Consider the following 17,340-nt stretch of genomic DNA (forward strand, 5'->3'; position numbering starts at 1 on the left):
ACAACAGTAACAGTTGTTTTGAATTTTGGTTAGGGCTGTTAGGCTTTTGATCCTCCCACAGAACCAAATTGGAGAATTTCAAAAAGGAAGTGACACAAATTCGGAAGGCCCCAGCAGTTCAAGGACATTGGAGAGGGAAGAAAGATAGAAAATGGGATGGCAGTTAGTAAAGGTAGGAGGGTCAAGTGTGGGTTTTTGAGAAGGAGGGTAATTACAGTGGTTTTGAAAGTTGAGGTGGTTATTACCTGAATAAAGGAAGCCATTGACAATATCAAGTAAAACCGGGACCAATCGGGTTAAAGGAGCAGCAGAGGAAGGTTTAGTGGGCGAGGTAAGCTTAGCGTACAGCATGAAGACAGTGGGAGACAAAGAGACATGGGGGTGCAGACCTAGACTAGGGAGGAAACTAGGGATTTAGTGGGCAAGGAGAAGCAGCTGAAACTGCTGAGCAGGTGACTATCTTGATGGCAAGAAATCCATTAACTCTATAATAATATTGGATGTGAGGGAAGGGGAAGTGAGGAGTGGGTTTTAAGGAAACTGTTGGTAGTAGAAAAAAGGAGCCTGGGATTATCTAGGTCCTCCAAGATGATCCTTGAGTATTGGGTACTTTTGGCAGAAGAAAATGAGGCCCATTAAAGCTAAATGTGGTTGAGCCAGACCTGATGATTGATTGACTCAGTTGTGTTGCAGACATGGTTACTTTTGTGCTCCTTGAACTTGAGGGAGCCAGATGGGATTGCAACATGGGGAGTATTGGGGATGGGAGATTTTTCTGAAGGCAAGGGCATTGCCTTAAAAAAAGGACTTCCGTTTATATTGCACTTTTCATGACCACTGAACGTCTAAAGGCGCTTTACAACCAATGAAGTACTTTTGTAGCGTACTCACTGTTGTAATGTAGGAAATACAGCAGCTAATTTGTGCACAGCAAGCTCCCACAAACAGCACAATCACCAGATAATTGTTTTGTTGTGATGTTGATGAGGGATAAATATTGATCAAGGCACAGGGCATGCATCAGCGCTGGGGTTACAGCTGTTCACAATCTATATAAATGATTTGGATGTGAGAATCGAATGTATTTCCAAATTTGCTGATGACACAAAACTAGGTGGGAATGTAAGTTGTGAGGAGGATGCAAGGATGCTTCAAGTGGACTTGGACAGCTAAGTAAAGGGGCAAGAACATGAAAGATGGAACATAATGTGAATAAGTGTGAAGTTACCCACTTTGGTAGAAAAAACAGAAAGGCAGATTATTTGTTAAATGGCAAGATGTTGGGAAGAGTTGATGTCCACAGGGACCTGGGCGTCTTTGTTCTTGAGTCACTAAAAGCAAGCATGCAGGTGCAGCAAGGAATTAGAAAGGCAAGTGGTATGTTGGCCTTCATCGCAAGGGGATTTGAGTACAGGAGTAAAGATGTCTTGCTGCAATTGTATAGAGCCTTGATGAGACCGCACCTGGAGTATTGGGTACAGTTTTGGTCTCCTTATCTAAGGAAGGAAATACTTGCCATAGAGGGAGTACAATGAAGGTTCTGTCTTAAGAGGAGTGATTGAGGAAACTGGGCCTGTATTCTTTGGAATTTAGAAGAATGAGAGGTAATCTCATTGAAAGTTGCAAAATTCTTACAGGGCGTGACAGGGTAGATTTAGATAGGATGTTTCCTCTGGCTGATGAGTCTAGAATCAAAGCATACAGTCTCAGAATAAGGGGAAGGTCATTTAAGACTAAGATGAGGAGGAACTTCTTTACTCAGAGAGGGGCGAATTGTTGGAATTCTCCAGCACAGAGGGCTGTGGAACTTCAATCATTGAATATATTTACGATCTTTTTAATGACTTGGATTCAGGGATAGAAGGTACTGTAGCTAAATTTGCAGATGACACCAAAATAGGTGGGAAAGTAAGTTGTAACGAAGAAATAAGAAGTTTACAAATGGATGTGGACAGGTTAGGTGAATGGGCCAAAATTTGGCAGATAGAGTTTAACGTGGATAAGTGTGAGGTTATCCATTTTGGTCAGAAGAATAAAAAGGCGACTTATTATTTAAATGGAGAGAAACTTCAGAATGCTTCAGTGCAGAAGGATCTGGGTGTCCTTGTGCATGAATCGCTGAAAGCTAGAATACAGGTACAGCAGGTAATAAGGAAGGCAAGTGGAATGTTGGCATTTATTGCTAAAGGAATAGAGTATAAAAATAGGGAAGTGTTGCAACTGTACAAGGCATTGGTGAGACCGCACCTGGAGTACTGTGCACAGTTTTGGTCCCCTTACTTGAGGAAGGATGTAGCTGCAATGGAGGCGGTTCAGAGGAGGTTCACTAGATTGATTCCAGAGATGCAGGGCTTGTCTTATGAGGCAAGATTGAGCAATTTAGGCCCATACTCGCTAGAGTTTAGAAGGATGAGAGGAGATCTAACAGAGGTATATAAGATGCTAAAGGGGATAGACAAAGTAGATGTGGAGCAGATGTTTCCCCTTGTGGGGTGTTCTAGAACGAGAGGCCATAGTTTTAGGCTAAGGGGTGGTAGATTTAAATCAGATGAGGAGGAATTACTTTTCTCAAAGGGTCGTGAATCTGTGGAATTCACTACCTCAGAGTGCAGTGGATGCCGGGACACTGAATAAATTTAAGGAGGAGCTAGACAGCTTTTTAGTTAGTAATGCACTGAAAGGTTATGGGGAGAGGGCAGGAAGTTGTAGTTGAGGCCGAAATGAGATCAACCATGATCGTATTGAATGGCAGGGCAGGCTCGAGGGGCTGAATTGCCGATTCCTGCTCCTACTTCTTATGTTCTATAAGCTCAAGACAAAAACCGATAGATTTCTGGATATCAATGACATTGAGAGATATGGGGATAGCATTGGACAGTGGAGTTGAGGTAGATGATCAGCCATGATCAAATTTGTGGAGCAGGCTTGAGTGGCCGAATGGTCTATTCTTGCTCCTTTGTTTCTATGATTCCCCTGCTCTTCTTCAAAATAGTGCCATGGATTCTTTTATGTCCACCTGAGAGGACATTGTGATTCAGAGGTGAGAGTGCTACCAACTGAGCCATGGCTGACACTTCACTATAGGCAACTGTTGAGCAAATAAATAATTCCAGATGTATTGTAGCAAATGGAGGGTGAAGAGCTAGCCAGATTTTGGAGTGTGGTTGTAACCAATTAGTGGTTGGCTTTTATTTTCCAGGGGTAGATACAGAATAAAATAAGTTACGTGTGTAAGGCAAGTGACAAGAGAGGTCAGTTATAGGCTTGTTTGTAATTGAGGCCATAGGATGTAGCAGGGTCAAGAGGGGATCCATGAATATGGGTGGACAGAGAAGTTTAGGAAGGCGGTGAATTCAGGAAGAAGTGAAAGGGGAACAAAAATCATTGAGTGTGAGCCTTCACTTGGTGCAGAGACTGAAGAAAGATGGAAGGAATGATAGTTCTGTGAGAGACTCAGGATTAGACTTTGTAAACAGCAAGGAATTTGAAAGAGAGTTTGGGAGAAATGGAACAGGTTGAAATGCCCGAAAGAGGAAATAGCGGAAGATTTGTGGGAGAGGCTAAGGTTTGACCTATTGATAAGGGCCACAGTGGTTTGGATGGGGAAGGTAAGTATTAAGTACAGACAACTTAGTTTTGCACTAATGCTGCAGATGTAATGTAAAATGCAGCTTAATTGTTCTTATAAGTTCAGTCTGATATCATAACTTTTCATTTTTGTTTTAAGTTTTGTGTAAGCAAAAAGTACAATCTGCCCTTAGACTGTACTGTAGTGAATCGAATTTAAGAAAAACATTCCTTTTATGGTTTCTTAAACTTGCTCTTGCAACCTTCTCCAGATGTGCGAGTGGGTGAACAATTTCCTACACAGCTTCCAACTGGGCGTTTCCATGGTGTGACAAATAAGATCTGTTTTCATGTGTAACACTGACTGTCTGCTTTTGTTTTAGACTCCAATTGAATTCTGCTTCCAAATCTGCAATTGTTTAAAACTCGCTTGTTTGAATGTTGGTATTGACCAATTTCTCACAAAAACTTTAGATGTAGCTGGAAAAAAGAATCCCTCATTATTTTAAAAGATTCCTGTTAAAGATATGTATTTGTGGGAACTAGATTCAGCACGGATGTGTTACTTACCTGATGGCTGCTCTGAACTAATTTGAAAAAATTGTTAGCCTGTTGAATGAGGATTTTTAAAAAAAAGCTTTCATGGGATGTGGGCGTCACTGGCAATACCATCATTTGTTGCCCATCCCTAATTGCCCTTGAACTGAGTGGCTTGCCAGGTCATGTCATTTCAGATTGCAGTTAAGAGTCCGGAGTCACATGTAGGCCAGACCGGGTAAGGTTGGCAAATTTCCTCCCCTAGTTAGTGAACCAGATGGTTTTTACAATAATCAATGATAGCTGTCATGGTCACCATTACTGAGACTAGCTTTATATTCCATATTTATTAATTGAATTTAAACTCCCCACAGCTGCTACGGTGGGATTTGAACCAGTGTGCTTAGAGCATTAGCTTGGGCCTCTGGATTACTAGTCTAGTGACATTACTACTACACCACCATCTCCCCCCAAATTAGGAATTATATATCTGAGGAGAATGTAAGATTTCTTTCATTTGTCACTGAGTGTCTGTTGCATGCAGAACCCCACCATTATTACTGTGAAAAGCACATGAGTTTCTATGTGCCTGATACAGTGTGTACACTTGCTTCTATTGAGGGAAAAGCCCTACTTGCCTAAGCCAGTGATGTGAGGTTTAGGGACGCCCAAGCATGCATAAGGAAGATGGTGTAATTTAACCAGCCAAAACTGTGTGATGGTGGGCAACCTTGCCTCATTCAGTTTTTTGAAGGAGGGAGAGTGGAGGCAAACTCAGTGTCTCATCTGTTTTTACACAGATGTTGGCGTAATCAATGATTTAACCTATATTCCCGTAACTTCCAGTTTTGTCATGAGGGCCACTGGAGGCAGTATGATTTTCATAAGACTTTCAACAATTACAGAAATTTAAGTGATTTCTTTAACCTTAATAGATTAAATCGTAACCTTTCTCATGCATTTCTCATGAGAACAAAGTCTGTTTCTCTGATTACATAAAAGGGTTTCTAATGCATCAGATATACATGCTACGAAGAACTGAAGAGCCATTGCTACCAATGAGATTTATTGGTAGTTCTAAATTTAGTTAGAATTCACCTTCTCATAGGTAGAAGCTGCAATTGCACTCCAGAACAACAAAAAATTATCTTGTGTCCCAGTTTCCAGATGGGCAGTTTCAATACAAGTCAGTGATTCTTGTCACTTCTCTTATCTAAAAGCATATGCCTCTTTTTTTCCCTCTTTCTTTGCCCTTTCCCACCCATATTTCCTCGAGTAGCTTTTTGTAGTAGATTGTAAGGAACTATAGTAAACCTGAAAAAGCAGGAAGCTACACATTTTAGCTGCCTAGATGTGACACGTGGGATGGAAAGTATGGAGCATCATTCTAAGCTGATCAATTTTAGAGGATTTTCAGAAGATCTTTAACGCTGATGCTAACTTTACAACTGCCTTTTACATAGAATATTCAGCTCAGAAACAGGCCATTCAGCCCAGCTGGTCTGTGCTGATGTTGCTACTTCACGTGAGTCTGTTCCCATTCTATCTACCTCATCTCAGCCTTTCAGCTTTCTATCTTTCTATTCTTTTTCTCATATCGTCATCTGGTTTCCTTTTGAAATCACCTAAACTTTTTGCCTCAACCATTTCCTGTGGCAGTGAGTTCCACATTCTAACCACACTCTTGGAAAAAAAAAATTCTCCTTATTTTCCTGCTAGATTTATTAGTAACTATCTAGTAGTTATGACCTTTAGCTTTGAACTCTCCCACAAATGGAAACATTATTTCCACATTCAGGCTGTTCAACTCATTCATAATTTTAAAGATCTCAATCTGGCTTTCCAGAAATCTTTTCTTTTCCATAGAGTTCCAACCCGTTCAGCTTTCCCTGGTAGCTGTAATACAGGGTTAGTGTTATGCTACCTTTCTTCTAAATATTTTTTGCACTTTTTCCAATGCTTCTGCCTTTTTTATGTGCACAGTATTCTAAATAAGGCCTGACCAGGGTTTTATGCAAGCTGACTTCACTACTTCTGAATTCTAATTCTTACATATTTAAGGAGAATAGATCAACAAAGTCCTAAAGTGATGTTCAGTATAAATACAAACTCTGGGATAAGAGGACATGGTTTTAAGATTATACACAGAGGTGGATATACAATTAAGTTATAACTTCCTCAAAGAATGGTAGGTATGTGGAATAGCCTTATTAAGGGAGGCAATATAGATTTTACAGATTTCAAGATGGTGATGGATACATTTTGGTAGACAAGGCAATTGAAAGGAATGAGAGAAATGGGGTCTTTGCCAATGGACAGAATTGGTCATTTTTGAATTGTGTGTAATTCTAGTCATAGGACATGGGTAGAGAAAGGGTTAGTGTATCTCTCATTCTCTTTTTAATGTCCTAAGATAGTAATGCATTTGGTGAATAATTTGCTGGATTAACTCTCTGTGCTGTGGGGGGATTTTTCCCAGGGCTTTTCTTGAAGTTGGCAGTTTTTTTTGGTAGAGTTGCCTCTCCTAAGATTTAGCATTACTAATGATTGAGATGGATGGTTCATGAACCTTTATTACCTAGGAAGGTCAACATGGATGCTCCAAGTGGTCTTTTCACAACTTAATTTTCACATGTGTATAGTAGTTATTATGGCCTTTATTGAAGTGGCATACTCAGAACCTCCAAGTAAGGTTTTTTAATATTCATTGATGATGAGGAAACTAAACTTAAACTAAATTACTTGAAAACATTGGTGTTCCTAAATATTGTTTTTCAGGCGCAGCGTGAATGTGGAGGGCATTAACTCCTTGTTGCCATGACAACAGGCGACTGCTGTCATCTTCCAGGATCTCTCTGTGATTGTAATGGCAGTGCCACCTTTTCTAAGACAGTAGTGGCAGCTGATGTGGGGAGGCCTCAATACGTCACACAAGTAACAGCAAAAAATGGACGTCTGCTGTCAACTGTCATTAAGGCTCTAAGCACTCAAAGGTAATTCGGGGTGAGGTGTTACTGTGAGAAAATGCAAATGCACGTGTCCATTATTGTTCCAAATGTTTCAAGGTGTATTGTTTAGTAGCTTTGAAACTATTGTACTTTTTAACTTGGAATTTTTTGCTCTGCAATGTATTGGGAGACCAAGTTTACATGCCTGTTGGCTTGAGATATTATGGTGAGCCATTGGTAACTGCAGTACATCTCCTGATTGCTGCTGTTGGCATCCTGATTAAAATTAGACAACCTGTATTTATATAGTGCCTTTAACATACAACTTCCCAAGACACTTCACATTGATGTAATAAGGCACAAACACTGTGGGCCACATAAGGGAGATATTAGGGCAGGTGACCATAACTTGTTTAAAAAAGATAGGTTTTTAAGGAGTGTCTTAAAGGAGGAAAGAGAGGTGGAGAGGTTTGGGGAGAAAATTCCTTTGGTAGCTGAAGGTACGGCCACCTTGCAGTAATTAAAATCAGGGATGCTCAAAAGGCCTGAATTAGATGAACACAGATATCTCTGAGGGTTGTAGAGTGGGGGAATTTATATAAAGGGAGGGACTGTGAAGCAACAGTCGACTATTAAGAGGTCAAGTCAGCAAATGTTCTGGTTCTATAGGAGAATGCTTCTCCCTTTCCCCTCTTCCTTAACACCAATGCAAATTCCATCTTTTTGACACATTGCTAATGGTATGTAAATGGGTTTGTTCAGATGGATTTCGGTCATTATTTGTTTTCACATGATAGGAAAAGGGGATGATGCAACATATATCTTCCTGATGTGTTTATAGAATGACAATATAGTCTGGCATGTTAATGCACAAGAGTGCATTAGAGTGGGACAAAACAGGCGAAGTTCTATTCTTAATGGGATGGTGTTGTATGAACTGTAGCTGGTGGGTGTGTGTAGTTGGGCTCCAGCACTCTCTTAGGAAGTATAATTTAAAAGTACCATTGGCAGTCTCTTGAAGATTGATGCATGGAGTGGATGACAGGGAACCTGAAGAGGGAGAGGAATTAACCTACAAAATCTGTGAAGAAATTAAGCAACCTGTTGGTGTTCTGTTTGTGTGAAGATTTCGTGGGTTTTTTTTTTGGAGTTGGAATGTGAGATGTATGGATGGTATGTTTTGTTAGGGGTATAAACTCTCTGGGCTTGAAATTCTATACATCCTACTCTGACTGTGGGTGTGTGATAAAGCAAAATGTCCGGCTGGGTCAAAATCCTGGAAGCCCCTCCCTAACAGCACTGTGAGTGTACCTACGCCACAGGAACTGGAGCAGTTCAAGAAGGCAGCTCACCATCACCTTCTCAAGGAGCACAGACCCCACTCCAAATTGTAGGAGGTGGTTATCTACATGCTTTTGGGCAAACTTTAAGCACTTGCAAGGGCACATCAGAATCAAACCCCAATGGAGCCCAAAGAAGACATAGCAATCCAAGAAGAAGAGGAAGGCTCAACAATGAAGGCAACTTTTTCTCTTCAGCTCACTTTGGAGTTTACAGCCAGGGTCAAGCTAGTTCAAGCTAATTAGTTCCCTCTGGAATTGGTTACCTTTGCCCACTGAGGACATTGAATCTTTTTTTAAAAGTTTTAAAAGTACTTGTGTAGATCTCTGGTATTCAGTGGTCAACCAAGGCCTGGCAAGGGTATACTGAAAAGAGTTTCCTCGGTTGCATGGGAACATTCCCGCATATAGTCCCTTGATGTGAGGTGGGGTGAACAGGCTGAAAATGCACCCACACGCTTCTTAAAGGCAGACCTGAGTTTCATTTTCTGGTCGTGTGACCATAGATATGGCCCACATTTTTGTTTTATTCATTTACAGGATGTGGGCATCACTGGCTAGGCCAGCATTTATTGCCCACCCCTAATTGCCCTTGAGAAGGTGATGGTGAGCTGCCTTCTTGAACTGCTCCAGTTCCTGTGGCGTAGGTACACTCACAGTGCTGTTAGGGAGGGGCTTCCAGGATTTTGACCCAGCAATAGTGAAGGAACGGCCATATATTTCCAAGTCAGGATGGTGAGCGTCTTGGAGGGATGGTGGTGGTGTTTGCATGTACCTGCTGCCCTTGTCCATCTAGATGGTAGTAGTCATGGGTTTAGAAGGTGCTGCCTAAGGAGCCTTGGTGAGTTTCTAGATCCAAATTATAAGAGGTCTAGATCCAAACTAATCCAAACTGAATTTCAGGATTAAGAACAGAAAATGCTGGAATACACAACAGGTCTGTCAGCGTCTGTGGAGAGAGAGAGAGATTTATACATTTCAGGTCTGTGACTGACCTTTCCTCTAATAATTTACAACTAAAATAAGACTAAGATTTGAGCAGAGATGAGACTAAATTTAAAATTATCGGTGGCACTATAAATACCATGGTTAGTGGTCCACAACAACCTTTGTAGCAGGTGTGTTAGAATTTCGAACAAATAAATAAAGTCTCAGCTGTCCCTTCAGACCCATTTTATTACTTCTCAGCATTTTCTGTAGCTTGTGTTGGGAGAGCCAAAGAAACAGTTGACATTTTTCAAAATACAAAGAACATAGGAACAGGAGTAGGCCAGTTATCCACTCAGCATGTTATGCCATTCAATGAGATCATGACTGATGTGCGACCTAATTCCATAAACCCACTTTCGCCTCATACCATTTAATACATTTAGTTAACAAAAAATCTTATCAGTGTCAGATTTAAAGTTAATAATTGATCTAGCATGAATTGCCATTTGTGGCAGAGTTCAAACTTTTACCACTCTTTGCATTGTTTCCGAATTTCACTCCTGAAGGGTCTGACTCTAATTTTTAGTTTGTGTCACCATAGTCCTAGACATTACAACCAGCTGAAATATGTTCTTTCTCTCTCTCCCTCTCTCTGCCTTTTCTGTTCCCTTTAAATATCACCACGGTTTCTAACTTTTTTCAGCATTTAGAAAGTAACCTGTTGCATCCTTTGAAGGTTCCAATTAGATGACAACACCAGCCTAAATTGAAAATCCTTTTGCCACAATTTTGCCATTCACTTGATCTGTTTCTGTAATTTTATGCTTCCATCTGCACTATTTACAATGCTGCCTATCTTTTGTCATCAGCAAATTTGGATATCTGGCTTTGTATTCAATCATCAAAGTAATTTATAAATTCCAATAAATAATGAATAGTTGAGGCCTTAACACAAATCCTTGCAGGACACCACAAGTTACATACTGCAATTAGGAGAGTACCTGCCCATCATCCCTATTCTCTATCTCCTCCCACTCAGCCTATTTTCTAACCAGGTCAATAACTTTCCTTCAGTTCCATAAACTTCAACTTTCACTAATGGTCTCTTATGAGAGATTTATCAAATGTCTTCCGGAAGCCCATATAAATAGCATACAAAGATATTCCCCTGTCCACTACTTTAGTCACCTCTTCAAAAAAATTCATTCATGTTTGTCAAGTGTGACCTAAGGCGGAATTTTCCAAGCCTGCTGGTGGCGGGTGTGATAGGTGGTGTGTACGAAAAATATGGTGGGACCCACTTCACGACGGTGTGAAAGCAGGTCGCGATTTTCTGCTCAGCCCGCCAACGGCGGGCCGCGTTTCCCACCATCGGTCAGCAGGGAGCTAATTGTAATGCATTAGCATATAATGAAAAAGCCATCCCACCAGGCTCTTGAAACCCCACCGTATTGTCTGTCCACGTTGGCAGGAAAGCATGCCGACATGTTCCACAACAGCACGCAGGCGACTTGCACTTGGTGGCCTTCACTTTGGGGGAACTGAGGTGAGTGAGCAGCAGCGTTCAGGCCTCGGGTGCCTGGCCCCTCAGGCAACTGCTGAGGGGTGGGGTGTGTCTAGAGGCAAGTGCTGGCCAGCCCTGCAGGCGATTACTGAGGGGTTGGGGGGTGTCTGGGGGCAAATGCTGGCTAGCCCCGTAGGCGATTACTGAGGGGTTGGGGGGTGCCTGGGGGCAAGTGCTGGCCAGCCCCGCAGGTGACTGCTGAGGGGCATGGGGGTCAAGTGCTACCCTGGCGCTGCATCCCGTGCACAGGCAAGTGAGGTGGGGGCAGGATAAGCGAGGGAAATGGCCATGTATAAACAGACCATATCTGCAACTCGGACAGATCAGGCGCAGTCACAGTGATATGATTGGAGTCAGGCCTGCCTGCCTGCCCGCCCATGCAAGCATCGTGGAGGCACCAAAGGGCCACCAAGCGCTACATACCTTACCCCACCCTCCCAGCACAGACTTAGAGTCCATCACCATTTTATTGGACTGCAGAGCAGTTTGACTGCACACATTGTATAATCTCCTCGCCATCGCAGGTCATGTAGCAGTCACTGCTGGAGGCGCTCACAGCCCCTTGCAATCTCAGCATCCTGGTTTGGAACAGCGTCCCCTCATGTCACAGGTTGACAGGGCAGCCATGCAGCGCACTCATCTCTGACCATCCAAGAGGTGACCAGCACTCTCCGGGAAGCGTTAAGCAACAGCGAGCACCTAGCGACACCCAGGGTCGACAGACGCCGCCTGCCATTCCTCCAGATGACTGACAACTAGTGTCGCCGACAACTGTGCATGTCTAGGGACCTGGTGGCTCACATCTGCCACTTACTGCAGGACATGACGCCAAAGGGACATGGAGGGCATCCACTGCCAGTGGCTGTGAAAGTGAGCGTGGTCTTCAATTTCTATGCCAGTGGCTCCTTTCAGGGCTCTGCAGGTGACCTCTGTGGGATTTCACAATCCGCCATCCACAAATGCATCCATGAGGTCATGGATGCCATCTTCTCCGTGGCACACAACTTTGTGCATTTTGCTCGGGACCAGGACAGCCAGGATGCAAAGTCCATAGATAAAAACAAAAAACTGCGGATGCTGGAAATCAAAAACAAAAACAGAAATACCTGGAAAAACTCAGCAGGTCTGGCAGCATCAGCCATCTGTTTTTGTTTAGGATGCAAGGTCCATTGGATTTGCCCTGATCTCGGGATTCCCACAGGTGCAGAGTGCGATTGACTGCACTCGTGGCGCTCAGGTTTCCATCGCTACACTCAATGGACTTCATCAACTGCAAGGGCTTCCACTCACGGAATACGCAGCTGGTATGCGACCACCAGAAATGTATCCTGCAGGTATGCGCATGGTTTCCAGGGAGTCATAGAGGTCTACAGCACAGAAGAAGCCCTTCGGCCCATCAAGTCTGCGCTGGTCAAACAAGTACCTAACTGTTCTAATCCTATTTTCCAGCACTAGGCCCATAGCCTTGTATGCCACGGCATCGCAAGTGCACATCCAAATACTTCTTAAAGTGTGCATGACGCCTACATCCTGAGTCGCTCGCAGATCCCTGCAGTCTTCCAGGGTCTATAGAGGCTGCATGGTTGGCTCCTTGGGGACAAGGGCTACCCGCAGAGGCTGTGGCTGATGACACCATGCGGTGGCCTCAGACTGCAGCAGAGCGAAGCTATAATGAGGCTCATGCAACAGCTCACACTTTGATGGAGCAGACCATGGAGCAGAGCTGGAGATGCGGTTCCAGTGCCAGGACCGGTCTGGTGGAGCCCTGCAATACAGTCTGCAGAGTGTGTCATGCATCGTCGTCATCTCTGTGCCCTTTACAACCTGGCACTGCAATGGGCTGAGGAGCTGGCTGAGGATGAGACGGAGGAGCTGCATTACTCCTCTGATGAGGATGCTGATGAGGTTGAGGGGGCCCTCAGTGGTGATGAAGACGGGGATGAGGCTCTTGCACTGGCTAGACGAGGCAGGCGCACATGGGAGGCCCTCTTAGCTGCCAGATTTGTGAAGGGTGATGACAGTTTGCAGTGAGGTGTCCCCATAGATCTTCACATCGCAGTTGTGAACATTTGACTCCAGTCTGGCTTATCTCAGCACCAGTACCCTCTGAGAGAATGCTCCTATCATGGAGATGCAGTGAACGCCCTAACAGTCGCTCAATCGCAGGAGGATGATGACAACATGCAGTGAGGACATTCCATAGATCTTCACATATCCTCTGAGAATGTCTGACCCCTGTATGGCCAAGGGCAGCTCGCTTGCACTCCATGATCAGGGTCATCTCAGAGACGCAGCCATGAAACTTTAGATGCATCTGATGCTGTGTCCGCCTTCAGCACCTCAGCCCTTCAGGAGCTGGTGCACAGCATCACTGGTTGCAGATGCTGGTGTGATGGGGTCAGCCCCACCTTAAAGGTGCTGAGAGCACACAGAGTATGAGAGAACTCTGTGATGCCTGCCCACTACATTCTGGCGGCAATGACCAGCACTGCTGAGGTGCAGGCATCAGTAATGTTTCCAGGGAGTGTGAGGCCGGACCATCACTGTGGTCTGACGGCAGCACAGAGCACAGGGAAGAGGCTCTGGACTGAGACACCTGCCTTTTATCTTGTGCAGAAAGGTTTCACATCTGAGTGACAAGAACACTGCTCATCAGAACAAGGAGCCATAGGCAGGGACACATTCTTGGGAGTTTATTGACAATTGTGAACATTGTGTACTTGATTAACTAATTTTCCTTAACTGTCCTAACCCTGCCGCTACATCTTGGTGCTCCCTGGACATCCACTACGGAGGTAGAGGCAGCCTGCTGACTGTGATGCCCTGTCTGTGATGACTTTGGCGGGCGTCCTCTGGAGGGCCAAGACTTGGAGGGCCCTGGCCTGCTTTCAGGGTCCTGCTGTGTGGCAGTGGCATCCTCCTCAGCCTGTGAAGCTGGATCTGCGGAGGTCACAGGAAGAGGGGTGTCAGAAGGGCCAGTCGCTCCTAGAGTCACCTGGGTGGATGGCCCCGGAGCGTGCACCTGCTGATCCTTATGGGTGCCCAAGAGCCCCTGGCTGACTCCCTGTGCAAAAGGGGTAGCTGGAGTGAGATCGAGCTGCCCAGCACCCCTTTCACATCCACACTGTTGGAGGCCAACTATGGCATCAGCAATGGAGTGAAGCCCGTGCAGCAATGCAGGAGTAATGTCCTGAACCAAGGTTTCCATGGCGGCTGTCATCCTGCCAGTGTTGACCTCGGTGCGTTGCAATGCTGGTGCTACCACTTCAGCCTGAAGACGGATGGACTCCTCCATCGTTCCTTGCAATCTGAGGAATGCAGCGGCCATCCCTTTCTGATGTTCCCGAGCTTGCCTTTGCAGCTCCAGCAACTGTGCCGTGACCAAGACCAGAGGCTTGTCATCTGACTTGGACTCAGCAACGTTCTGGTCTCCAGTAGTCTTCTGAATGCCGGGAACCTGGGAGATCCCCGCCTCTGCCTGCTGTGGATCAGAAAGTTTGATGTGCTCACCAGATTGTGGTCCCGAGACTACTCTAAAGTTACGTCCCACCAAGGTGTGTGCCTTTGCGCTGGTGGAGGGTGTGGGTGAGCGCTCTGACGGGACTTCAGGGAGGGTGCCTTCAGATTCCTCTTCAGAGGTTTCTTCGGAGCTTGCTTGGAGGCTCTGCGTCATGGACTCTGTCTGCTGCTTCCCAGATGTGCCTGCGAAAGCCAGGGAAGATAATTAGTGCTTGGCAGTGGCCTGTGAAATAGGGCACATCACTCACAGCATAGTTGTCTGATGGTTGTTGCACTGCTGGATCCTTACTTCGTAGAGCAGCATCAATCTCGCCATCAGCACAGGACCAGTTCCGGTCATCACCGGCCAGCTGGATGGCTCTGTTTTCAAATTCTGAGAGAACTTTGAATTCCGACATCCCTCACCTATCTGCGACCTTTCCCTCCTCTTGTGAATGAGTTTGTCCTGCATGGATAGAGCTGGGGACAGTGTATCAGGATGCTTGCTGGGCCAGATGATAAGCATGTCTGGCCTGCGTGGGTGGTGAGTGTTCCCATGGATGGGATGAGGACAATGACGGTGTGTGTGAAAGAGTGAATGGTGATATCCCTTGCGCTGGCAGTGAGTGAGCGTCCTGTGGATGTGTGATGGGTTTGTGAGTGTGTGAGTTGGGAATGATTCCCTGGTGGAATGGAGGAGATCATTCATCCTTTTGCGGCAGTGGTTGGCTGTCCTCCTGAGCTGGGTTGGTGACTTTGCTACTCATCCTGCAGCCATAGCGGGGGTACAGCACATCCCAACGGGCCTCCACGGCCTCCAGCAGTCGCTTGAGGGACCTGTCGTTGAAGTGAGGGGCTGCAGTCTTTTTGCTTTTGCAGGCCATGTCTCCCAGGCAGCGGTGGTGAGCTGATGGTGACGAGTGCTGCTGGCGGCTGCTTTTTAAAAATGGCGGCCGGCATGATGCAACACCGGGGTGGTGGCAAGTGGGCGAATGAGAGCCTACCCACCATGGAAACGGCGTGTTTCATGGGAGTGAATAAATAATGAGGCAGGCTCGGGAAGATACGGTGTGAAAACACGCCATTTTCATTGGCAGGTAGGATTCCATTTTACCTGCCTGCTACCACACCTAGTGCAATCCTGGGAAAATTCAGCCCCTAATCTTTACAAATCTATGCTGGCTCTCTCTGATCAGCTGAAATTTTTCAAGGTGTACAAGTCATCCTGACCTTAATTACAGACTTGAGTATTTTCCCGGCAACAGATGTTAGGCTAACTGGTCTGTAATTCCCTGGTTTTCCTCTCTGTCCTTTTTTCAATCATGGAGTGACATGAGCAAGTTTCCTATCTTAAGGAATAGTTTTCTGGTTTCCTGAATCTCTGGCAGAATACAACTGTGGGGAGCAAAAACCTTTTTTTTTAACATTTCTCTAAGGCTACAACTAAAATTGACTAAAATTTGAGGGATAAAGATGAGACCAAAACTAAATTTCTTAAATAATTAAAGTATTTCTGCTGTGTTGAGTTGAGGGGGATGCTGTGGGTATCAGCTGCATGCTCCAGATTCCTGCAAGTAAATTCTGGGTGGCTGGATGGTGGGTGATGGTAAGCACTGGCCAGGCACAATTTGAGTTTTTTTTTCCCCTCCACCCCAGGGAGATGTCATTCTTTTGGCTCCTGCCAACTTGCACAACTCTGATTGGGAACTGAATAGAACAGCGATTCAATCTTTTCATTGTCTCCCAAATTCACCAGCTGAGTAAATCTGAATTTCTTAGGAATTAATAAAAATATAAAAGATATTTTAATGCAGTTTCAATGGAATGTTATAAAAGCCCCTATATATCTGAGCGATGATCATAAAAGTTTCGATTTCTTTTGACTATTTGTCTTTTGCTGATGAAGGGCTATCATCATCTTTTGCTTGGTATAAATATCATGCACATGTAGGAATAAATAGCCTATAATTTAATGGTGGGCAATAAATTTGAATGTGAAATTCAGACAGTTAATAAGCCTCATCAAATGCCAAGATTAGGTTACAGCCTAGGACTTGCTCTCTGGTATTTCTGCTTTATTGCATAATCTGCTTGCTGGTTAGTCAGCAACTGTCTCACTGCTGTGGAATTCGCAATCGAATTTTTGGCTCGTTTGTAGATTACTACATTATTAACAGGTTATAATGTGCAGAAGAATACTTCATATACAGTACACGTTGCAACAGGTCTTGATAAAATGTATATATTTCACTTCCAGTGATGGACCAATTTGCCGAATATGTCATGAGGGCAACAACTTGGAAAGCTTGCTGTCACCTTGTGATTGCACTGGAACACTTGGGACAGTTCACAAAACCTGCCTAGAGCGATGGCTCTCATCATCTAATACCAGCTACTGCGAACTTTGCCACACTGAGTTTGTGGTGGAGCGAAGGCCTAGACCTTTGAGAGAGGTAGCTGTAGTAAAACAATCATAGCATGCATTATATTACTAACTTTAAAGGTAACATTTGAAAAGTAATTATCTAATTTTTGATACAGATTTAAATTTGCTTTTGTGAATTTTATTCCTTTTGCAAGATTTTATTTACAGTTTTTCAGAGTTTAAAGGACTCAGTAAAGTATTAAATTTTAAGCTGGGCAATATTTTTTATTATACTTTCTCCACTGCTTGACTGGACCTGTAAATGCAGAGCTTTATAATGATGATGTAATTAAACCTGGCGGAATGGATGAGGAAAGAAAAAGGGACAAAAGTACAGTCTGAAGTACCAATAACACTACTTGAGCAGGGAGGGACTTTTTAAAACTCTACATCAGCAGCTTGCATTTATATCACACGTTTAACTTAGAACAATATGTTACACAGAGCTGAAAGGAAAGTAAACATTCAACCTTGTGGCTCTTCATTGTGTATCATACTATCATGATTGAATGATTAAATCCTCTTGAAATG

At 44.2% G+C, this 17,340-nt stretch overlaps 1 protein-coding gene across 3 annotated transcripts in view; it reads left to right on the top strand.

Annotated features, from left to right (window-relative positions):
* The window catches only part of LOC121287080 (E3 ubiquitin-protein ligase MARCHF2), a 47,080-nt gene that overhangs the window by 17,521 nt on the left and 12,219 nt on the right, over positions 1–17,340 (top strand). For all 3 annotated transcript variants that reach the window (XM_041204593.1, XM_041204594.1, XM_041204592.1), the window contains exons 2-3: positions 6,883–7,097; positions 16,642–16,837. In XM_041204593.1, the coding sequence (XP_041060527.1) occupies positions 6,922–7,097; positions 16,642–16,837 (372 nt within the window). In that variant the 5' untranslated portion in view covers positions 6,883–6,921. The remainder of the gene's footprint in view (positions 1–6,882; positions 7,098–16,641; positions 16,838–17,340) is intronic.

The sequence above is a fragment of the Carcharodon carcharias genome, chromosome 14 (genome assembly GCF_017639515.1).
Source record: "Carcharodon carcharias isolate sCarCar2 chromosome 14, sCarCar2.pri, whole genome shotgun sequence".
NCBI lineage: Eukaryota > Metazoa > Chordata > Chondrichthyes > Lamniformes > Lamnidae > Carcharodon > Carcharodon carcharias.